Source organism: Stenella coeruleoalba, assembly GCF_951394435.1.
Source record: "Stenella coeruleoalba genome assembly, chromosome: 6".
NCBI lineage: Eukaryota > Metazoa > Chordata > Mammalia > Artiodactyla > Delphinidae > Stenella > Stenella coeruleoalba.
In genome coordinates, this window is record NC_137151.1 from 34,399,394 (window position 1) to 34,424,945 (window position 25,552).

The window sequence follows — 25,552 nt, forward strand, 5'->3', positions numbered from 1 at the left end:
CCACTCCGTGGCATGTGGGATCTTCCCGGACCGGGGCACAAACCCGTGTCCCCTGCATTGGCAGGCGGACTCTCAACCACTGAGCCACCAGGGAAGCCCCAAATCTTTTTTCTGATAGAGGAAAAGAGGTGTTAATAATCTTGTACACATCATAGGGATATCTGAAGAAGTCAGTGGAATAACATAAATAGAAATACTTTAAAAGCTATCCATTGGTATTCAGATCCTATTATTATATCCCATGTCTAGAATTATCTTTCCCTTCCCATTTTTGTAGATAATACCTCTTTCATGAAATCTTCTGAACCTATCTCCTCTTTCCAGTCTTTTTCTCTTATATTTAGTACACATGAAAATTATTTCCTCCATTTCTGTGTTCATCCGTGCCACCTTTATTTCATTTAACCTGATAAATTACCGTTCAACCTAGGAGTTACTGATGACAATATTAGGGCATTTCTCTAAAGCACTTTTTCTTGGGCTCTTTATCATTCATCATGTGCTGTTTATTAAATGCTTATTAGCACTGCCATCTGTGCTAACTATATAATAGTGAATACAAAGATAAGGTAAAATTCCTGCCATCAGTGAATTTGTCTTGGGGTATAGGGAGATAATAGAGGGTTTATATCAAGAGTTTGAGTTGGATAGACCTTGTTTGAAATCCTAGATCCACCAGTTTGAGCAAGTTTCACAATCTCTTCCAGTGTCAGTCAGATAGAGGTAACAATAGTACATACTTCAGAGTGTTAGTAAGAGGATCAAATAAGATCATGTACGTGTGTGTATGTGTATCACATTTAACGCAGTGCCTATCTATAATGAGTATTCAATAAATGGTGTCTCTTGTTTAATCATTGATTTACTAAATTATTAAATTTAGTCACTAAATTTCTTCCTAGTTCCTTATTATTCCTCAGCCGCTGACTTTTGTGATAATTACAGAGGACCTTAGAATTAAAAGTATTCTTCTCATTTTAAGCTTCTGCCCCTTAATCTCACCCTGTCTTTTTAACTTTATGTTTATATGACTAGATTATAGGATTATGTAGTCATATACTACAATAAGCTATAGTCATATAGTTTATATGACTAGATTATAGGATTTTCCTACTTGTCTGAAGAACTCCAGAAAATGTTCCAGGTTTATTCAGAACTAGTTGGTGAATTCTCAAACTTGGATATAATTAGTATATTGTATTGTCTAATAATTTTAGTACTGATGGTTCTTGTTAAGATTTAATTTCTTTGTGCACACATATCTCATAGAAGCTCTTTAGAAGATATCAAACCTTTTCCCCCTTTCTTATAATGACACAAAGCATATCATTAACATGCAGTTGAAGCTGAAATAACTTCATCCTACATGATTTTTTAATCCTGTAGAAACATGTCTTTAGAATTTATTTTTATTTTTCTAATGGATTCAGAATTCTAGTAGGGTGGCAGCTAGGGAAAGAAGACCACTACATATATATAGTAATATTCTTGTTACTTGTACAACTTAATGAGAATAGATACTATTTGTCTTATTCAGGCAAATAGTAACTGCTTAATATATCAGGTTCAATTATTTTTTCCTTTCATTCTAGAAGTAATTCTAAGGAAAAACTTTTACTATCCTGGACTATGGAGAGAAAGCAAGGCTACCTTTTAAATAGGATTACTTTTTGGATTGGGTAGAAAAACTGAATGGTTCTTTTTCTATCATATCTTAGCTAATAGCTTTTGTGAAAAGACATGTACTTTTATTTATAGGACTGATTTCTTTCAGTTATGTTTCAAAAATGAGTAACATTTTTTTCTATGTAGGTGATTTTGTCACTGAGTTTTTTAAAATTTGCCGTCGAAAGGAGTCAACTGATGAGATTCTCGGACGATCCACATTTGAGGAAGAAGGAAGAGGTGACACCTTTCTCTTTTTTTAAAAGTTATTTTCAAATGTTCCAGCAACTTTTCATCTATTTTTCTAATTTGAGTTATGTTGGGGAAGCAAGTTTTGATGAACTAGGCAGCTACCATTTTCTCCAGGCTATATATACCCTGAGTTAAAACATTGTGTGATTAATAAGTTCTTTCCACCAAAAATGTAAGATATTTTGAAAAGAGGTTTATTTTTGAAGTTCCCTGGGCAGAAATTATGTTACACCTTTGTCAATCATGCATCCATATAAAGCTGAACATGTGTATTAGTAAAAAGTCACTAATGAAAAGAGTGACTAAAATATTCTGTACAGTCATCAGTTTATTCATCACTTTAACCTGCCAAGGTTGGTGATATAATATGTATTCATTTCTATTCTTTTTATAGAAGCTGCTGATATAACTCATGCTTTGTCAAAGTTGACAGAGCCTGCACCGGTTCCAATTCATAAATTATCAGTTTCAAATATGGTACACACTGCAAAGAAGAAAATACGAAAACAGAGAGGTGTAGAAGAATCACCACTGAATAATGATGTCCTCAATACAATTCTCTTGGTAAACTAAATGTAATGTTTTTATATGTCTATATGCACACTCATTTATTCATTATCTATTCAGTCCCATCGATGTGGCAGGCACTGGATTGGGAATATAAAATGAGTAAAACATCGTCTCCACAATGAGTTCCCACTAGTGTAGTGGGAAGAAGGAAAGTAAATAGTAGTTACAGTACCATGTTACATGTGAGAATTCTGGCAAAGGGGCTGTGAGAACACGGCAGAGGGTTCATCTGTCTCTGTCTGAGCAGTGGGGATCAGGGAAAGCTTCATAAAGAGGGACAGAAGGTTTAGAAGCAGAGGAATAGCAGAAGCCTGAGAGAGCATGTTGGACAGTTTGGTGTATGGCAGGGTACTTCCCAGAGGGTGGCCAGGGACGAGGAGAGTAGGAGGTAACCTGCCATGTTGAAGCACTGGGCTTCATCTTAACAGTTTAATGCCATTTTAAGCAGAAGGTTGACATGATCAGAATGGTATTCTCGAAAACTTTCTTTCACAACAGTCCAGAGAAAACTTCATAGCGAGTACTGGAAGGGGCTAGGGTGTCCCCTAGGTATAGGGTGGTGGAACAGGCCTGGCCTAGGAGCCATACACAGGGTTTAATCCTGACTTATGGTATGACTTTGAACAAGCCATTTAACTTCAGTTTCTTCATTTGAAATGAGTCTAATGAAAACCTGTGAGATTGTTGTGAGTACTAAAGGACCTTCTGTTACACTGGCATAAAACAGGCCTTTGCTAGATGATAGCTCCTCTTACTATAATTGTAGTTAAAATCGTACTTCTGGCAATTTGTGCACTGAGACGTTCTTGGGAAAAACCTTCAAGAGTAGTGCAATGAAAAGGATATAGGACTTGAAAACTTGATGTTAATCTTATCCCTGCTGTTTACTTGAGCAAGACTTTTAGCCACATTTTTAGTTTGTATATTTGTAAGATGTGGGCACTGATACGTAGCTCACGTAGTGGTAGGAGAATAGGATACTGTTTGTAAATGTGCTTAGTAGTGGAGGTTGGCACTTGGTAGTTCCTCTCATTTAAAAAAGTCTGTTTAGCATGTTCTGTAATATGTGGCAAAGTATGCATAGTAAAAGGAGTTACAAATCAGCAGTACCACAAAGCACTTGGGAGGAATAGTGATAAAAGGATTGAAAGTAAATTTCTGTAGAGAAGGCCCCTTCTTGAGAATGTATCCTTAGAGATTTTATTCCAATTATATAGCTTTTTACCACTTCTCCACACCCTCTCTCACACACAGACACAGACAGACAAGACACACATACACACACACACACACACTCCCTCACACATGTTAACAGAAATCATGTGGAAAGGATACACTGGTCATTACAGGTTTAGTCTGCTTCCCACTTTCTATGGGTATCTCGTAAGATAAAATTACGGGTCTTTAATATCATACTTGTAGCATTTCATGTATAAAAACCCATGGATGATTCTTCTCTACAGAGCCTCATGAATGTTTGGGTGTTTTAAAATTTTCTTTTATAATTTTGTCTTTTTAATAATAACGTTAAAAAAAATTTAATGACATTGGATGAGCCTGAAATCATAGTGAAGAGATTCTGGTTTTACATTCTGTAAACTGAACAATTCACAGAACCAGGTGGTTACACAGTCAAGAAAAATCTGATTTTAAAATTGACTAGTCACTGAAACAATGTATTTTTGAAGAAAAATAGAAAATGTTTGAGGTATTGTAGAACTAACTGGGCAGTACAGTAAGAGCATTCTCATCATTTTAAAAACAAAACCATTAAAAAGTCAGTGTTTATATGAGTTACAAAAGTCAACAAAATGAGAAATTTCGTTGAAGATGTGATTATTTTCTTTCTTCCTCCCTCCTAAGTTCTTATTCCCTGATGCTGCTTCTGAGAAACCGTTAGATGGGACTTCTTCAACAGACAACAGTAATCCTCCATTAGAGAGTGAAGAATATGTAAGTTAATTAATATTAAAATATTTTATTTTTTTATTTATTAAAAAATTTTAAAAAATATTTGTTTTATTTATTTATTTTTGGCTGCATTGGGTCTTCGCTGCTGCGTGCAGCCTTTCTCTAGTTGTGGCGAGCGGGGACTACTTTTCGTTGCAGTGTGCAGGCTTCTCATTGGGATGGCTTGTCTTGTTGCAGAGCACAGGCTCTAGGTGTGTGGGCTTCTGTAGTTGTGGCACGTGGGCTCAGTAGTTGTGGCTCACAGTCTCTAGAGCGCAGGCCCAGTAGCTGTGGCTCATGGGCTTAGTTGCTCTGCAGCACATGGGATCTTCCTGGACTAGGGCTTGAACCGCTGTCCTCTGTATTGGCAGGCGGATTCTTAACCACTGCACCACCAGGGGAGCCCTAAAATATTTTAAATGCATTGAATTTCTAGGGGTTTTGCTATATTTCTAGCAACAGTCATGAAATCTAGTTCACAACAATGACTACTGTAAACAGTTTTATAGCTCTACATCTGTCATTTAAGCTTTCTTTTCTCAATTTATCAAAGACTTGGATGAGGAAAACGTGAAAATTTTCTAGCACTCACTATAAAGCTTTCTCTGTTTTGAAATAGGGATCTTTTTATTTTAAAAATCACCTTAGTAAAACTTGAGTGAAAATGATATCATGGCCTTCATTCAGACAATGCCCTACTATAGAATATTGGCATAGATATATATTTTGGGTAGAAGAACTTTTCTGGAAACAGTGAAAAAAATAACAAATATATTGTGCATGGTTATAGGATTGCCTTCATTTTACACTTTTCATAAATCATCAAATTTTGCAGCAGATTCTTCTTTGTATTTCAAAACTGGACAGAGAGTGGAAAATTCTTTAATGAAGTAACATGTAAAATGAAGTAGAATTTTCATGTTTTCCTCTTTCAAGTCTTTGATAAATTGAAAAATGAGAGTTTAAATGACAGGTGTGCAGATATATCAAATTGTTAGCAATAGTTATTTTGGGGAAGTGATTTCATGAACTGAGGAGGAAAAGTAGGCTTTACATTTTCAGTTTATACAGTTCTGATTTTATGTTTTTGATTTTGACAAGTGGGTACTCATTTGTAGTGAAAAGATTTTTATAACAACACCTGAAATTTGGAATATATCTTAAAGATTCCACAGAAGAAATTGAAGGCTATAACTTTAGGCTCACTAAACTATAGCTTCACTTTTTGATACTTACAGAGATCTTGAAAACATGGAGCTGCCTAAGAACAATTTAGGCAATAATGTATTAGACATATGATAAAAGCAGGTTTGGTAGGATAGATTAATTTCAGTATTAAAATCTCTACCTACACAGTTTTTGATTATACATGTAAATATGTTGTTAACAAGTTTTGCTTTGTTTCTGTTTTGTTAAATTTAGAATCTCTACAATCAGTTCAAATCTGCACCATCTGATAGTTTAACATACAAATTGGCTTTGTGTCTTTGTATGATCAATTTCTACCATGGAGGACTGAAAGGAGTGGCACATCTCTGGCAGGAGTTTGTTCTTGAAATGCGTTTCAGATGGGAGAACAACTTTCTGATTCCAGGGTAATAATTTCAGTTTCCAGCTTTAGAGATAGGATTTTTGTTTGTTCGCAAAATTTGACTTTTGACCCATTAATTCTCCTCTTCTAGGAAATCTGCCCTAAGAAAGTGGTAAGAAACTTAGGACACGATTTCTGTTCAGAGGTATTCACTGCAGCAAATTTATAATAGGAAAAAAAAAGTTAAACAACCTAAATATCAAACATTAAAGAATGGTTAAATAAATCATGATGTGTCTCTATAATGGAAAGTTTTTTTCCCAAGAATCTCTAATAACATGGAAAGTGGTCACAATATTTGTAGTAAAGTAGAATATAGTGTTATGTATACAGAGTGCTTTCAACTATGCTTTCAATTATGCTGATAGAGAATACTGAAAATATATAGAATATATATAGAAATATGTATAGAAAGATAATTGGAAAGAAATACAACCAGATGTTAACAGTAGTTTTCCCAGGTGTGAATTATGTTTTTATTTTGCTCTTTATACATTTGTGTGTACATTTGTGTTCTAAATCTTCTGTCATGAACATACATTTTTATAGTTGGAGGGAAAAAAACATCTTATAGTTCATAAGTTCAGGTATTAGACATTACCTATAATTTTTTTTTTTTTTTTAACATCTTTATTGGGGTACATTACCTATAATTTTTGGGTATAATTTATATTGACATTTCATTTAAAGAGTTTAGTTAGCATATATGTTGGTACTGCATAGGTTACTGCCCATTTACCTGTGCTACTGAAACTAAGGGAGGAGAGTCATGATATAAGTAATATAAAGTGGTACTTGATCCAAAAATGTTTACTCTTGGGTCATTTGCCAGCCTCTGCTTAGCTGGATTCTCTCTTGGCTGATTACTGGGAACCTAGTGATTTAGCTTAGGGGCAGTCCAGGCTCCCTTTAGCAAAAGGGAGGTGGAGATCAATGGAATTTATATTGAGAATCCACCATGATTGAGAAATGAATATATAATATAATCTCTTTTGTAAGGCATGAAATACTACATGCTACCTACTTCCTAGGGCGAATTTCTAGGCTTTAAATTTTTTTCAAGTTTCTGTTAGCTTGAGAGCTATCACTAGTTTGCTGTTACTGTTGGTGAATTATGGACTAGGGGGATAAAATAAATTTTGATCTTTTAATTTTATTTGGTCCATCTCAGTTGCCTTATCTATAGAAACCTAGTTTTGATTTATCAATGTGGCTAAAATATAAAAAAAGTATAAAATATGAATATCTGAAGCAATTTTACTAAGCTGTTTTTCCCATTACTTTATTTGATAGATTAGCAAGTGGACCCCCAGATCTAAGATGTTGTTTACTGCATCAGAAACTACAGGTAAAGATTTCCCAGTGACAGTATATAAATGTGGTCTTGGTTCAATCGGAGCTTATTCTGATATTAAATGTGATAATGGATTATAGGCTATTCTCATTGTGGTGCTGTAGGTTACTTAAGTCATTGTCATTCACAACAAGGTCCAGGGAAAGGGTGGAGAATGAAAATAAAATATTCAAGTAGTGGATAGATTTTTATTTTACTGTAACTGTCACTGACGGAACGGCTATTTCCTCAGTCCTTGTCCTCCCCGAGGAAAAACTTCAATCGAGAGACATAGAGCAGTTTTAAGCAGCAGAAGTTTTATTAAGCAAAGCGGAAGTACACTCCTGAGAAAGAATGAGAGCGGGCTGTCTGGAAACCAGAAGCCATCCTGCAGTGGGGATAGGGTTGGTTTTCAGGCAGAAAGTCCCTTCGTGTGTCATTTGACTGACAAGTTGATTGACAGCTTTAGGTTACGTAACTTTTCTCCTTGTGCGCAGGCGCTTAACGCATAAGCACCCAAGTGAAGCCTATGGGCGTGTGGGGAAAACTGTAGTGCTCATTTATTACAAATACGGCAAAATGAGCCCTGGGTTATTTTGAATCACCTTTTAGGTCTTGGTGCTCCTGCGCCAACCTATGCTGGTGGGTTTTATCTAGGTTGGTTGTAATAGGCTGGAAACTTAGCAGTCCTTAACCACAAAAGGGAGGATCTCTGGGCATGTTCTGATCACCGGTGTCCAGGTTGGGGAGAGAAGGATGACCCTGTCCAGAATGGGGCAGGGACCTGCTTATGTCTGACTAACTGCCTGACAATTCAAATATGAATGTTTTTTCAGATGTTAAATTGTTGTATTGAACGAAAGAAGGCACGTGATGAGGGGAGAAAGACAAGTCCTTCAGATAATGTAACTAATACATATTCAGGGGATGCTGGAAAATCTGGAGACCAGCTGGGGCCAGACAATCTAAAAGATATGGATAAGGAAAAGGGAGAGGTGGGAAAATCATGGGATTCTTGGAGTGACAGCGAGGAAGAATTTTTTGAATGCCTAAGTGATACTGAAGAACTTAAGGGAAATGGACAAGAGAGTGGCAAGAAAGGAGGACCTAAGGAGATGGCAAGTTTAAAGCCAGAAGGACGACTCCATCAGCATGGGAAACTTAATCTGCTACATAATGGAGAACCTCTATATATTCCAGTGACCCAGGTAGGACATGGACTGGTTCTTTAAGTTTTATTTTTTGTTGGTTATATAACTTCATCCTAGTAAGAAATAATTGCTTTGGGTAGAGGCAATTCTTTAAACAGTTCTATGTTCAGAGATCTATAAATTTGACTTTTGGGGCTTTTAGGTCTACTGTTTGTACAACTGAGAAATGTTTTGAAGTTTCAGTAGATAGTAGCTCATCATGTATAAGGTGATCTATTAGTTCATCTTAAACTTAGTGGTGGGTACTCAGATGTTTAAAAAAACAAAATCCAAAAATATTGGAAGAACAAAAGTAAAAATTCTTTAATTATATAATTAGTTTTTATCTGTTCTAATATGCAGTTTGAATCCATTTTATACCATTAGGAAGTAGAATAGCAACAACTCAAAACCTAAGGAAGAGCAATAGTTTTTGTTGGGTTTTTTTGCATAGGTAATAAGTGAATACATTTTATTGTGAAAAACTCAACCTAGAAAAAGTAAAAGCCACCACCCACTAATTCCAATTCTAATCTGTAGAAGTAACCACTATTATTGGTTTGGGTTATAATTTCTTACACCTGTTTCTATGCTTTGATGTATGTATGTGTATGCATATGATACATAGTTTTGTGGATTCTTAAAAATGTGTGCATTGGTGTGTAGTTTTTTAACTTAATGTGTCTTGAAGATCTCTTCATGTCATTACATGTGGATCTACTTCATCTCTTTAACTGCTGTGTAATATTCCATGGCATGGAAGAGTGATAAGCTTATTGAACCATTACCCTCTTAATGTACAATGTTATTTGCAGCTTATTGCTATTACAGTGCTACAGTAATGTAGCAGATTCTTGTAGTTTTTCATATATTATCTGTTCACATATGAGTGTTTCTCTAAGGAAGAAATGAGAAATGGAATTTCTAGAAAATCATATATATAAGCTATAAAATTCCTCTTCAAAAGGGCTGCACCTATTTTATACCCTGTCATTGATGAATATAGGAGTAAGGGAATAACATTCTCTCCCCAACTTCCCTTTTACACTTTCTTCCTCCATAAATATGTATTGAGTGTCTAATATATGCCAACCACTGTCCTAGGCCTTAGGATTTTAGTAGCAAACTATATAGTAAGGTTCTTGCACTCACGTTACTTGTATTCATATTTAATTTAATTTTTTTAATTGACATTACCAGTCAAAAAAATTTTTGCCAATACGATGGGCAAAAGTGGTATCTCAGTGTTCTAGATTGTAGTTCCCTGATTTTTGATGAACCTAAGTATCTTTTAATATGTTTATGCCATCCTTTCCTGTGAATTGCATTCCATTTTTCTTTTAGGTTGCTGTCCTATTCTTATTGATTTATATGAGTCCTTCATATATTAGATATAAATCCTCTGTTATATACATTGTGTATGTTTTCTCCTAGTTATTTTTAAAACATTTGTTTACTTATCTATTGAGTTAATTATAACTAAATAAAGTGCACAAATCTTAAGTGTACAGCTTGGTGAGTTTTTTCATATTTAAAAACCCATGTAAAACTAATAGAATGTTATATGTCAATTATATCTCAATAAAAAAATTAACTCAGAAAAATAAAAAATATAAAAATAAAAACTCATGTAACTACCACCCATATCAAGATATAGAAAATTCTCAATATCCTAGAACAGCAATAATCAGTAGAACTTTCTGTGAAGATGGACATGTATTTTTTCTGTGTTCTCTAGTACTATAGCCATTATCTGTATGTAGCTATTGAGTGCTTGAAATGTGGCTAGTGCAACTAAGGAACTGAATTTTTAATTTAATCTTTTAAAATTTAAATAGGCAGATGTATTGAGTACTCCCCTCCAGGTAATTCTGTTTTCTAACTTAGCATAGGTTAGTTTTGTCAATTTTTGGATATCATAAATGTAATCATACTTTGCTTGCTCTTTTGTATATGAATGGAATTATGTATTCTTGTGTTGTGCTTTTTTATTTAACAACCGTCTGTGAGATTCATCTATGTCATTATATGAATCAGTATTTATGCATATTGTATTACTTTATAGTATTCTGTTATATGAATGTGCCACTCAATTCTTATATTGCTTATCCATTCACCTGCTGATGCAATTTGAGTTGTTTACAGTTTGAGCTATTATAAACAAATGAAAATTCTTATGTGTCTTTTGGTGAACATACTCATTTTCTTTTGGATATATTCTTTTTTTTTTTTTTAATTTTATTTATTTATTTATTTTTGCTGTGTTGGGTCTTCGTTTCTGTGCGCGGGCTTTCTCTAGTTGCGGGGGCCATTCTTTATCGCGGTGCGGAGGCCTCTCACTATCGCGGCCTCTCTAGTTGCGGCGCACAGGCTCCAGACGCGCAGGCTCAGTAGTTGTGGCTCACGGGCCTAGTTGCTCCGCAGCATGTGGGATCTTCCCAGACCAGGGCTCGAACCCGTGTCCCCTGCATTAGCAGGCAGATTCTCAACCACTGCGCCACCAGGGAAGCCCTGGATATATTCTTAAGAGTAGAATTGTTGGGCCCTGTGGTAGCAATATGTTTGAGCTTTAGTAGATATTGCTAAACAGTCTCCCAAAGTGGTTGAACTAATTTACATTCCCTCCAACAATGCATAATAATTGTGGTTTATTCCACATAATCTCTTACATTTGGTGTGTCAGGGGTCCCAACACCACTCCCAGGTTTGGTGATTTGCTTGGAGGACTCACAGGACTCAGTATATAGTCATGCTCACAGCTGTAACTTAATAGAGCAAAGGGACACAAAGTGAAAGGAAATGGCACATGGGACAAAGTTCAGAGGATATCAAGCACAAGCTTCCAAGAGTCTCCTCGCAGTAGTCACACAAGATGCACTTAACTCCACAACTGATCGTGACCACATGTGAAATGTTATCTACTAGGGAAACTTGTCAGAGGCTCAGTGCTCAGGGTTTTTTTTTTACTGGGGCCTGGTCACAAAGCACCCTCTGCCTAGCATGTGCCAAAATTCCAGACTCCCAGAAGGAAAGCAGGTATTCAGCATAAACCATATTGTTTGCACAAAGAGTTTACACATAGTGAACCATTTTTATCAGTTTGGAGTATGGTGCGACTCTGCCAGGATCCAGGTTCCCAGAAGCCAGCTGAGGGCCAACTTTGCAAACAGGCCTTTCTGAAGATAATAGTCTAAGGCCTGCTATGTTAACTCTTCTCTGCACACTTGATAATTTCAATCATTTTAATTTTTGCCTTTCTGAGGGGTATGTAGTAGTATCTCATGTTTTCACATTTCCCTGATGAATAATGACACTGAACACATTTTCATATATTTATTGCCCACTTGGATATTTTCTTGGTCAAGTGCCTGTTCAAGACCTTTACCTATTTTTTCAAAATTAGTCGTCTTTTTCCCTATTGCTTTGTAGGAATTCTTCATATATTCTGGATATGAGTTCTGAGGTGTATATATCTGTATCTGTCTGTCTGTCTATCTATAACAAATAATTTCTCCTAGTTGGTGGCTTGCTTGTTCACTTTCTTAATGATGCCTTTTGTTGAATAGGCATTTTTAATTTTAATAAGCTCTGATCTACCAATATTTTTCTTATGTGGATACTGCTTTTGTCTCCTGTTAAGAAATTAACTACCCCAAGGTCCTGGAGATACTCTCTTGTGTTTTCTTCTGGAAGCTTTATGGTTTTACCTATCACATTTATGTTTTTGATCCACCTCAAATTGACTGTGTTTGGTGTGTGGAAGAGATTAAGATTCTCTTTTTTCTGTAAGGGTGTACAGTTGTGTTCCAACACTATTATTCAGAAGACCTGCCTTTTCCCACGGAGTGGCAGTGACATCTTTGTTGTAAATCAAGTGATTGTATGTGTGTTGGTCTCTTTCTGGACTATTTATTCTGTTAGTCTCTTTGTTTATCCTTGTGCCAGTAATGTACTGTCCTTATTACTATAGTTTTATAAAAATCTTTCTATCTTGTAGTTTAAATCTTCTAACTTTGTTCTTCAAGATTATCTTGACTCTTCTTTTCCTTTTTATGTAAATTTGGGAAACTGTTTGTCAGTTTCCACACATAAAATAATCCTGCTGGGATTTTAATTCATATTGTATCAAATTAGATTTAGAATTAGCATTGCATTGCATTGGAGAGAATTGATATCTTAACAATATTGAGTCTCGTGACCATGAAATGTCTTTCATTTTATTGAATGTTCCCTTTACTTTCCCTTATCAGTGTTTTTTAGTTTTTAATGTAGAGGTTTTGCATATCTTTTATTAAATTTATGTCAAAATATAATATTTGTAATTTTTCAAATATTGTGAATGGTATTTTTAAATTTCATTTAAAAACATTTTCCCTGATATGTAGAAATAGTTTATTATTGTATATTGACCTTGAATCTAACAACCTTATTACATTCACTTATTGTTTCTAGTATATTTGGAGTTTTCTATACACACAGTCATGTTATCTGTTAATAGACAATTTGAATTTTGATTTTCTGGCCTGTACATTTTTTAATTCTTCTTCATTTCCTATTGTACTGGCTAGGACCTCAGGTACAGTGTTGAACAGTGGACATCCTCCTCTTGTTCCCAGTCTCAGAAGGAAAGCATGTGATAATCTTTGAGTGTATCTGGTGTAGGTATCATTTATCATATGAAGGAAATTTTCTCCTATCCCTAGTTTCTGAGAGTTTTTTTCATGATCAGGTATTGTATTTTATCAAATGTTTGTCTTGCATATTGAGGTAATCATAAGATAATTGTGAGTTCTAAATGAAATAGTGAGTTTTAAATATGATAAGTGAATGATACCATGTCTAGTCCAAAATAAGTACTCAATTTTTGGCTATTCTTTTTTTTTTAAAATTGGAGTAAAATTGCTTTACAATGTTGTGTTAGTTTCTGCTGTACAATGAAGTGAATCAGCTATATGTATACCTATATCCCCTCCCTCTTGGACCTCCCTCCCACCCCTCAACCCATCCCACCCATCTAGGCCATCACAGAGCACCAAGCTGAGCTCCCTGTGCTGTACACCAGGTTCCCACTAGCTAGCTGTTTTACACATGGTAGTGTATATATGTCAAACCTAGTCTCCCAATTTTGTCCCACCCTCCCCTTCCCCCCAACCCCCCCGCCGTGTCCACATGTCTGTTCTCTACATCTACGAATAGGTTCATTTGTACTGTTTTTCTAGATTCCACATATATGCGTTAATATATGGTATTTCTGGCTTACTTCACTCTGTATGACAGACTCTAGGCTATTATTCTTTTTTTTTTTTAGGCTATTATTCTTTTGAGGACTTTTTCTTATATAAGACCTAAGAGGCTAGTATCGCTTCTCAGGCTGCAAGGATTGACTTAAAGGTTTTTTAACCAGTTTTCGTATTTTGAGATGGGTTGATCAGTTGTAATAATTGTGCAGTGGGATGTTGGGATGATTGCTTGATAATTTTAAACATGGATTCTCTTAACTTTTTTTCCCATGCTTACATTGTTTCTTTGCCAGGTGGCTGTCATTTATGACATTAGTTTTGTTTGTTTGACAGGCCTTATCTTTTTGCTTCTTTATATTATTTTAAAAGTAATTATATTTTAGATACTTCATCACTAACTGTTAGTACTAGGACAGACTATTCTAATGCTAGAAACCAAGTGTATATTTTTTCAAATTTTGTTGGAGTGCATGCAGTTGGTATTGAGGTCTTGTGGCATAGACTGGGATGTTGGAATCTAGCGGAGCTAGATTTGTAGCCTGGCACCACCCTTATTTTTAGCTAGTATTGCTAGTAGAGGCTATGTTTCCTTTCTGAGCCTTGTTTTTCTCTCTTAAAAAAAAGTTTGCATTTTCTAGAATTTTATATAAATTTTATGTAATTACAGTATGGTTTTTGTGTGTGTGAATTCTTTTAGCATAATTATTTTGAGATTCATATATGTTGTTGTGTGTATCAGTAGTTCATTCATTTTTATTGCTTAGTAGTGTTCCTCCGCGTGGATATAGCACAGTTCATCTATTCACTTTTTGATAGACTTTCCAAAAATGGGCATAAGGAAGCTTTTTATCTTGATTGTAGTGACTGCTTCATGGGTATGTAGTTAACAAATGTACCCTTTAAATTACTGTATGTTGATTATACTTCAAAAAATACTGTTTAAAAATTTGTCATATGATCAGTGGTTGACAAGAAGAAAAAAATGAAAGTATTTCTGTCTTGTTCTAATGTATCTTCAGTTTGAAAACCCTGCCTATTTATTTATTTAATAAACAAATATTAAATACTTTAAAAGCCAATAATAGTTTGTATTACTTTGGGTTGTTCAGGGTTAAATTACACATCATATTTAAAGATAATTGGCATGTAAGTGTTCAGTGAAGTTTAATATTTTATGTGCTTTCTTTTTCCAAGTTTTAATTAACAGTACTCCCTATTTTTAATGAACTTGTTGCATATATGTTGGTTTGATTGGGTTAATGAAGAATCAGAGGAAGTTGTTCTGGAAGCTCAAGCTTTATTTTTCTTCAGAATGCTATGTCTTCCTCATTTATTTCAGATGCTTTAGTTTCCACATTCAAATTTGTAATCCAAGTCTGGAATAATTTAAACTTACTTTTCTCTCAACATGCATCTTATGTATTTAGAAATTAATTTTTGTCTTACCTTTAGGTAAATCGGGGCAAATTTTTAATCTGTTTTACTTTCTTTAAAGTTAATCTTATTTGAATTATAACCATTGTATATGTACGTATAGAAAATGTTTGGAATTCAAAATGATCCCAGTTGAAACCATTATAATTTCAGACTTTAGAAATTAGCTTAAAATGTGCTGTTAATCCATTGCCATTTCACCAAAAAGAAAAAGTAAATAATAAGACTGTATATAGGTCCTACTTCTAAGAATTTAAATATACTCCCTTATTCCTTTCATGTAGACTTAGGTCAACCTAAAATTTATGGCTAGGAAAGGCTTAAAAATTTTTCTCAGCATTTTAGGGCAGGGGCTAGAAGAGAAATTTGTAGAGAATCTGTTAAAGCAGGAGTTCTTAGGTAGTGGATTAGATCCAAACTAATAGTTCTCAAAGCCAGCGTTAGATAGATGTCCTAGATTCTCCCTTCAGTTTGCCACTTGAGAGTTTGCCACTTCGATGATGTTGGGCAAGATGCTGTCTCTGCATTCGGTTTCACCACATGTAAAATGCACTGATGACTTCTCAGTGATTAGCGATGAGATCATGTGTATGAGAAAGCTTTGGGCATATTCAGAAATGGTACATATAAGAATGTGTGGCCCTCATGCTCTTTGCTGCTTGTATTCCTCTTGATCAAGTTTTTCACTTACAGTTGGCCAGAGTTCCCAGGTGGGAGGGGTAGTCAGTATCCTTTCAGTATCTCCTCCCTTCCCTCAGGAGGCTAAAGGACAATGAAAAGGAGTTCCTTTTTAATGGAAATAATGAGGGCCTCTGCTCCTGAGTATACTGCTTCATTGGAGATTCATGTTATTTTTGAATCTGAGGAATTTTGATATCATAGGGAAAGTAGAGTAAAAAACTTAAAATACAGCCTAAGTATTTTGTCTCTAATTGCAAGTGTTTATTGAGCTTGTGCCAGGATCTGTTCTTCACAACAGTGAGTCACATAAAGCTGGAGTAATTGCCCAAGGTTATACAGCTGGGATTCAAATACAGGCATGTTGTTTCTAGAGCCCAAACTCTTAACCGGTCTGTCATACTGTCTTACCAATTATTATTCAACCCCAAGTATCAGGGTGAGACTTTGAAAGTGTGCATGTTCATTGTAGAGAAAGCAAAACAAAAGCTCGTATTTCCATAATCCAGAGATAAACTGTTAAAGTAGTTCCTCCCCATTTTTTCCTATATCAAACCATTTCCGTTATTGTACATTCAGATTCTTTCCAATTTTCACACTGTTATAGATAATACTACAGTGATATTTCTAGAAGTGGAATTCTTGGGTCAGAGGGCATGATCATAAATGCTTGCCATGTATTGATTTCCAGATTGTTGTCTGGGAAGATTTATATTCTCTCCAGCACTGTTTGTAAGTGCCCTTGTAGGTTTGTTTCAAAAATGAGAATGATATAAGAAAAAAGTTACTTTCTTTTGTTTGTTGCTGTGTTTTGAATGCCATACCTTTACCATGCTTCTACTTTATTTCTGACAGATATCTGCAAAAATTATTTATCTCTGTGGAAGTGGTTCTCAACTGGGGAGTGTGTTTTGCCTCCCAGGGGTATTTGGCAAGGTCTGGAAACATTTTTGATTGTCATGAGGTGGAGTGGTACTACAGGCAGTAGTGGGCAGAGGCCAGAGATATGCTGCTAAACATCCTACAATGCATAGAACAGGCACCACGACAGTATCCAGTCTAAACTGTCAGTAGTACTGAGGCTAAGAAAACTTGCTTTTATAGTAAGCTCCTGAAATCTAGAAGGAATCTATTTATTGACAAGACACTTACTTCTGCTAGGTCTTATCCTATTTAGGAATAAAGGAGTTCATGTTTTTCTGGCTTTAACAACAAAGCACGCAAGATTTGTTTGGTTAGTCTCTGGGTTGTTGAGTTCTTCATATTTCAAATATAAAATCTAATGGAATCAATTCTCAGAGAACTTTCCTAAGCCCCCCTGAACAGTTTTGAAATGTTTTCTGTCTCTCTCTTAATGATTCTACAGTTGTATTTTCCTTTAGATTTGCCTTAGCTGCTGTTTTATTTGGGGTTACCATTAAAATATATAATGTCTCTGATTCCCCAAAGTAAAAAACAACTTCTTGTGGGAATTGGTAATTTGAATGTGTTTGGAACATAAACTCAAAGCTACTCCTCCAACATAAAATATAGTTATTTGGGGTTCAATTCTTTTCAGTTTTCTTCTCTTACTAGGTATAATAAAAACCTTGTTGCAACTAATAATGGCATTCATAAAAATATCTTAGGACTTCATTTCTTTATCATTAATAGGCAGGAAGATGTTCAGTGCATCCAGTTCCTCTCTTAGCTATGGTCAAGGAAACATGAAAATCTTATCTGTTGGCTGGCGGGGCGGGGTGGGGGGCAGTGCACTGACAGTCATACTTATTCTTCTTGTTACTTTTTCATGTAGGTTCCAGAAAACTTGCAAATTTCTCTGAATTTTTTTAAATACATATCTTGTGACTGCTATAGCTGAAATAATTGTTGTCTTTGTTCTATTTTTATAGTTCTGCTTTCTCTAAAAAAAGCTATTCACGAGCTTTGTCCTTTTGTGCTTCGCAGGAACCAGCACCTATGACAGAAGATCTGCTAGAAGAGCAGTCGGAGGTTCTAGCTAAATTGGGTACATCGGCAGAAGGGGCTCACCTCCGAGCACGCATGCAGAGTGCCTGTCTGCTCTCAGACATGGAGTCTTTTAAGGTGGGTCACGTTATCAGAGCTCGGGAGTCTATTTTGAGCTATTCTGGGATGAAGCTGTGAAAGTCACTCTGTAAAGTGGTGTAAAGGCCTGCATGTCTTTTTTTTTTATTAAATGTTTAAATTTCATTTGTAGTTACAACACCCTACCTCCATCCCCTAAAGGTCATAGTCAAACTTGCTTCTTGAGTTTAAAAAAGAAAAGAACAATCTTTTTTAAAAAAATGATTCTATATTTTTAAAATAAATTTATTTTATTTATTTTTGGCTGCATTGGTTGGGTCTTCGTTGCTACACGTGGGCTTTCTCTGGTTGCTGTGAGTGGGGGCTACTCTTTGATGTGGTGCATGGGCTTCTCATTGCGGTGGCTTCTCTTGTGGCAGAGCACGGGCTCTAGGCATGTGGGCTTTAGTAGTTGTGGCGTGCGGGATCTAGAGCGCAGGCTCAGTAGTTGTGGTGCCCGGGCTTAGTTGCTCTACAGCATGTGGGATCTTCCCAGACCAGGGCTCAAACCCGTGTCCCCTGCATTGGCAGGCGGATTCTTAACCACTGCATCACCAGGGAAGTCTGAAAAGAATAATCTTTGAATAATGGTTGGAAGTTGAGAACTGAATCATTTCTATATGAGGATTGGGAAGTTTTCTTCCTTTAGGTATGTTCAGTCAATTTAATGCAAGGTTTTTAGAAATCCTTAGGATTTAACATAGGCTGCTTCATTCAGCAAACCTTTGGTTACCTGCTTTGTGACAGACACTGTGATTAGGTAATTAAGAAGTACAATGTTTATCCTCAGTTACAGTATATTGAGGTTGTGGGAGGAGATATGTAAATAATTACTATGTGATGAGTTCTCTTAGGAGAGCAAGGTCAAAAAGGTGACTGTACTGAGTGGAGGTCATGGAAAATTTTTGCAGAAGCATCACAGTTTAGGATGAATAGGCATTTGCTACCTGGAGAAGAATATTTTAGGCTTAGATACAGGCCTGTATCTAGAACACAAAGGATTCAGAGAATGGTTACACTTAGCTTATTAATTTAAAAACCAAGTGATGAAGAAAGTCTTTCTGGATCATTTATTTTTGAAAGCAGAGGCAAATCCATGTACATTAAAAAAAAAAAAATGGGTAGCTCAGTGGGCCACAGGCCTTCCTTTTCCTATTATTGATACTCTGAACTGTCTCCCATGCCCAGACTTTCTTCCTTAACCTACTGCTACCTGTGATGGCCTCCATTTTTTCATTCCACAGCTCCTACTCAGTCCTGTTTTTGTGCTAGGTAGGCCAGCCTGAGTTTGATATTTCAACATAAACACCCCGTGAAAACCTATGCTACTTTCATCTTCCCTGCTAGCAGAGAGTGACAATAAAAGGGAGTCTTTTTATTCCCTGCTTGTTTCCCCCATCTTTCCTAAAAGAAGAAATCTTCAGTAAACCTCTCAAGAGCTGCATGTTTTCCATAGAGATTAGAAAGATACAGAAAATCTTTGAGTTCTATTCTGCTGTGAGGCAAGAAAAAGAGATGTGTTTTAAAGCAGATAGTTGGTACAGTGGATAAAGAGAAGCCAATTGGCTCTCAGGGTATGTGTTAAATCAAAAAGTTAGAGGAGGGAATTGGCTTAGGGTGTGTGTGCACAGTAGGAAGTACTGGCCTCCATAGCAGCTATTTTTTTTACCTGACCTTTAGCTGCCTTCATATTCATCTGTCCCTCTTCTGCTGCAGTGTCCTTGTAGAAGCATGTACAGGAGGAAATTCCAAATTGGAGCTGTAAAAGCTTTTCCCCATAGAAACCTTTGCTCCTCAAGGTGCTATATAATTCCTTTAACACGGTGCTTCAGCAAAACTGTGGTTCGTTAGACTCTTTTGGACTAACCTGGGTAATGTAAAAATCTCTTCAATAACATTGTTTTAACCAGAAAATAGATTATATGACAAATAACCAACTTACACATCTGCCCATATGTGGGAATCAGATAATATATTTAAGGAAATACATAGTCATGCTAAAATAGGTATGGTTGCCTTTCCCTTTTTGTATAGGGATGACTTGGTATTAGGGGCCATGGGAGAGTCCCCAGAGCTTTGCATAAATGCTGATAGGTACATGAGGCACCTACACTGCACAGTTCCAGAAGGACAGGGCCTGTTCTCGAGCATGCCCTTGGAGTATATACCTGTAAGAGTAGAAAGAAGATCAGCCATAGCTGAAGTGAGTCTTGAGCCTCTCTTAGTAGCGCTATGTTCTGTCTGGTATAATAAAGACAACCAGAAGGAAGAATTCTGGTGTGAACTGCCTTTCTTTAACCCATTCTGTAGTACAAGAGTTCAGTCTTGTTTTCTTTTTCAGGTTCATTCTCTTCACTCAAGGCCTATCTCTCTAGTTTCCTGAGATGTTTTCATGAGGGTGTGGTGTTGCCTGGTTAATATCCAGTCTTAGTACATGAATCCTGAATCATGCAGTAATCTTGACCCATTGCAGTTCACAGCAGTTTTTTGTTGCTGTGATGCTATAGCCCTTAGAAGTTTATGTTGTTGGCTGTCAGTTAAGAACCCTCCTGATTTCTCATCCCTTTGGGGATTTCCTAATATTGGTGGGGATGATTATACTGGCAGCCAGTAAGCTCAATAAGGAGAAGTTGGTAGTTTTGCTCTTCAAATTTAAGACTAACCATTCTCATCATGTTGGTTTTCATTTTGGTGTGAGGTTAATTTAATTTAAAAAGAAAGAAAATGACCATAATGCTTAACACTTTTTAGTAATGCTTACATCACTTACTGTTTCAGGCAATTAAATATAGTACTCATAGCAGGATGAATATGTTGTGGTAGAGAATTACAACCAAAAAGGTATGTGTTTAACATGTGTACACATATCTTTTGAATATTAAGGGGATGATATATATGCCCATCCTTAATACTCTACTAATATATTACTGGGCACTGGCAAAAAGACCTCCATGCCTTACCACTAACACTGTAAAAGCCTCTCCCTTTTTTTTCAGGCTTAAATGTAGAAGTACTTAAAGGATTTTGGCATGCATCATTGTTAATTCTATGGAATTATCCACTAAATAAAACTTTAATTAGTTTGGTTTCAGAAACCTGAAAAACAGTGATTTTAATTCCAATTCCTTAGTGGCACAAAAGCACATTTTAATTCCAATTCCTTAATGTCACAAAAGCAGTTTATGTAATGGTAACTTGTTATATAAAGCATGAGAATTTGATGGTTGAATAGAACATTTTTGAGGTTAGCTGATATTTATTGCAGTATCAGTATTGACTTATCGAGGAAAAAAAGAGCAGAACTTTTCCATCATTGGGTTATTATTCTGATCATATTGTGTATTATTTAATTTACTTGACTTGAGCTTATTGATACTTTTCTAAGTATTGAGTAGTTATTATACTATAATTTTAAATTATATAACTTATAGTCTGAGATTTATTTTCACTTTACATGAAATTTTTATTTCCAAATTCATCAAATGAAAACGTTTTCTTTTTCTTTAAAATGGGGGCAGCAAAAATAAAGTACTTTTGGTGCTTTAACATCTGACCTGATTTAAAGGTGACATTGTAACTCAAGTCACATACTAGATTTTGTAAAGATTGGTCTTTTTGTGAAAGTGAAAGTATGATTTTTGAAAACAGGTTTATCAATAACTGTTGATTTTTATTTGATTCTGCTGAATTTTTTGTCTGTTTTAGGCAGCTAATCCAGGTTGTTTTCTGGAAGATTTTGTGAGGTGGTACTCACCCCGGGATTACATTGAAGAGGAAGTGATTGATGAAAAGGGCAACATGGTTCTGAAAGGAGAACTGAGCGCCCGAATGAAGATTCCAAGCAATATGTGGGTAGAAGCCTGGGAAACAGCTAAGCCAATTCCCGCTAGAAGGCAAAGGAGACTCTTTGATGATACACGGGAAGCAGAAAAGGTAACTGATGTTTGAGTATACTGCTAATTGTTGTTCTAGTATTTTAAAATTTATGATAGATATGAAAGCTTTGGACATACTTGAGAAGCAAAGCATTGAAATGTAATGAACCTTTTACATATTGAATATTCACATTTAAGATTTTAGAACTGGTTACAGGTAGTCCAAAGGATAAGACATGCATATTTTACATAGAATGTTTACCATTGGACCATCTCACAGCATATGTCAAAAGCCTTAAAAATGATCATGTCTTTTGACTTAGCAGTTCTACTGCCAAAAAAATGTATTAAAGGAATAATGAGAGATACATAAAGATCAGTGTTCAAGAATGATGTTCAAAAAGTTTCATAGTGAAAAAGTAGATAACAGCCAACATTTCCAAAAATAAGGCTTTGTTTAATAAATTATGATATATCATTTAGTAGACTACTTTGCAATTATTAAAAAAACATTGGAGTTCTGGAGAATATTGGCAGCCACCTGATATCAAGTTGTCCCACATACCCTTCCACCCACCCAACTCCCAAAAAACCCAATGAAATTAAGTAGAGTACAGAAATCCATGCTGTCGGCATTACTACAGTTAGAGATTACAGTGATCTTTGAATTAACTAAGTAAGTAGAGAAATAAGCCAGATTCCAGTGGATTTCCCACCGTTGTAAGCCTGTGGGTGTAGAGAGTATGGACAGGGAATCTTAAGAAGAAATGCTGAGGGATACAGAAGACTTAAATGCAGCCCAGTCACTCCAGAAAGACTGCTCCTAACACTAAGTGTCAAAATACTCAACACAGGTAGGGCTTGAGAGTTAACAGCACTGGCTACAGGGAAGTGGCTTGACAGTAAGCAGGACCAGAAGTGGACATTCAGAGAGACTCTGCCTTAGGAAGAACCAGGTAGATAAGTAGGAATGATATACCCCTTAGAGATAAAGCATTGATGGGAATGAAGGAAACAAGGGGAAGATTAAAGATTCTGTAGGAATGAAAGAGAAATAAGACATATCAACCTCCCTCATCTCCTGCCATCCATTAAAGAAATTATGCAGAAGAGGGCACTTTTGAACTGTGACATGACCAATAATAGTAAAGAGCAGACCACATCTATATAAAACTACTATAAAAAACAGAAAGCACAAATTGGATCATTTCAGCTAATAAAAACATTTCCCAGAAAACTGACCACAAAGCAGAAGAAAATTGTAACATAACAGTCCAAACTGAGTCAAATATTCTTAAACAAGCATGGGGGATATGAGAAATCATGTTTAATTAGAAATACTAAAAACAAGAGCACAAATGAATCCAAAACCCCACAAAGAAATGAAACTACTGTTGATTTAACTCAGGACAGAAGTATAAGAAAAAGACAACCATATCAAAAACAACGACTAAATTACATGGCACCCACAGAAGAATAGGTTCATATTTAAATTTAATAAAAGGCATTGAGGAAAAGCAGCAAAACAGCCAAGAGAAAGAAAATGAGATAAAGGAGTAAAGGGACTGGGGAGAAAATAGTAAAAATGAAAGATAGGAAAAGTAGGAATAATACTCATTTTATCAGAGTCCTTGAAGCAGAAAAATCAAAGCACTAGAACAGAACTAATACTTAAAACTGCTATTTAAGAAAAACTTTCTGGTTATGAAAGAAAACCCAAATTTACACATTGAAAGGGCTCACTGGGTACAGGGGAAAGTTGACTAGGAGTAGTGAACTCCAAATTATGTCACTGTAATACTACTAGACCTTAAATATTTAAAAAACAAAAATAAGAAACTCAGACCCTGCAGGCAAAAACATGAAAATAATTTACAAGGGAAAGAGAATGAGATAGTTGTCAGATTTCTCAACAGCAGGGCAGTGTGGAGCAGTTTTCAAGAAGTATAAGGAAAAAATACACACTAAAGATTTTACATTCCACCAAGATGTCCAGGTAGTAAAGGCTATAAAAAATGTTTTCTCTGAGTTTTTGCCCAAATAACTGTATACGTGTGCCCTTCCTGAGGAGTCCACTACAGCTGCCCCAGTCCAATAGAACTTCCTGCAGTGTTCAGAATGGTTATAGCTATGCTATCCAAAATGGTAGCCCCTGGCCATATGTGGCTTTAATGAGCACTTGAAATGTGGCTTGTATAACATAGGAACTGGATTTCTAAATGGCTGCATTTGGCTAGTGGCTGCCTTATTGAACAATATAGTACAGGAGGATGAACTTACCCAACCAAGAGATGACTAGGGAAATTTTGGCAAAGGGCTTATGGGTGAGCATTTCATTTATTTAATTTTAGAGCTAAGACTAAAACTAGATGGGGACATGGGTAGAAGAAGAATATGTAAAAACTGTATATTAGGGCAAAGTAGAGAGAATGCAGCTATAAAAGTTGGGATGGAAAAAGAGAGAAGGAGGAAAGTAGAATGAAATCATTGACTGTTACATAGATAATAAGTGGTAAGCAAAGGATACCATTTAAAATTATCAGACCAGTTCATAAAATAGATAAAAGATATAAGTGAATTAAGGGCAGCATAAAAGGTATTAATACAAGGTTATATACTAGAATAAAAATATAAACCTTCTTAAGTACAATGGAAAAATTATTCAGAAGCAAAGAACACACACCAAATAGAGTAACACACATAATAAAAATCATATCACATGCAGAGTAATTACAGTATAAGATAGTCATATAAAACCCAGCTCTGCTGTCAACAAGGCATTCTGTTATTCTTTTTATGAAGTAACTATAACAATGTACCTAAACCTGTAGCCTTCAGAAAGGCTACAAAGTAAACAATGGACAGAGATTTACCAGGTAAATGAAAACATTAAGAAAGCAGGAGTTTTAATCCTAATGCCAAACAAAATAGAATTGAAGCAGAAAAGCATTAAATGAGATACACAAGGATGCTTTATAGTCTAAAAGTGATATTTCACAATGAGGATATATAGTTGTTAATGTTTATGTACTAGATAACACAGTAACCATTTGTATAAAACAGAAACCATGGGAGATGCAAAAAGAAATAGATCAAAACACACTAATAACAGGACTTTTAACACACTCAATACAAGACAGGTAAACAAAACTAAGAAAAGATCTAAACAAGATAATAAGGTTGATCTTTTAGATGTATCTCAAACACTATACCTTGATAATAGAAACTGTACTTTCTTTTCAAGCACACATGGAACATTCACAAAAACTGATAGTAGGGACTTCCCTGGTGGCGCAGTGGTTAAGAATCCACCTGCCAATGCAAGGGACACAGGTTCAAGCCCTGGTCTGGGAAGATACCACATGCCGCGGAGCAACTAAGCCCGTGCGCCACAACTACTGAGCCTGAGCTCTAGAGCCCGTGAGCCACAACTACTGAGCCCGTGGGCCACAACAACTGAAGCCCGCGCACCTAGAGCCCATGCTCCGCTACAAGAGAAGCCACCTCAGTGAGAAGCCTATGCACCACAACAAAGAGTAGCCCCTGCTCACTGCAACTAGAGAAAGCCCGTGCACAGCAACGAAGACCCAATGCAGCGCCCCCAAGAAAGAAAAAAAAATTTATATAAAGAAACAAAAACAAAAAACTGATAGTATGTTAGGGCACAAAGAAAACATCAGTGGGTTTCA

General features: G+C 35.8%; 2 protein-coding genes across 10 annotated transcripts in view; one reads left to right on the forward strand and one right to left on the reverse strand.

Moving 5' to 3' along the window:
- The window catches only part of RAB3GAP1 (RAB3 GTPase activating protein catalytic subunit 1), a 131,362-nt gene that overhangs the window by 83,649 nt on the left and 22,161 nt on the right, over nucleotides 1-25,552 (forward strand). For all 4 annotated transcript variants that reach the window (XM_079924969.1, XM_079924970.1, XM_079924971.1 and 1 more), the window contains 8 exons: nucleotides 1,813-1,905; nucleotides 2,312-2,481; nucleotides 4,351-4,440; nucleotides 5,860-6,032; nucleotides 7,322-7,376; nucleotides 8,198-8,569; nucleotides 17,851-17,988; nucleotides 21,694-21,921. In XM_079924969.1, the coding sequence (XP_079781095.1) occupies nucleotides 1,813-1,905; nucleotides 2,312-2,481; nucleotides 4,351-4,440; nucleotides 5,860-6,032; nucleotides 7,322-7,376; nucleotides 8,198-8,569; nucleotides 17,851-17,988; nucleotides 21,694-21,921 (1,319 nt within the window). The remainder of the gene's footprint in view (nucleotides 1-1,812; nucleotides 1,906-2,311; nucleotides 2,482-4,350; nucleotides 4,441-5,859; nucleotides 6,033-7,321; nucleotides 7,377-8,197; nucleotides 8,570-17,850; nucleotides 17,989-21,693; nucleotides 21,922-25,552) is intronic.
- Nucleotides 1-25,552, reverse strand: part of ZRANB3 (zinc finger RANBP2-type containing 3) — a 362,989-nt gene that overhangs the window by 25,609 nt on the left and 311,828 nt on the right. The gene's annotated exons all lie outside the window — the stretch shown is intronic.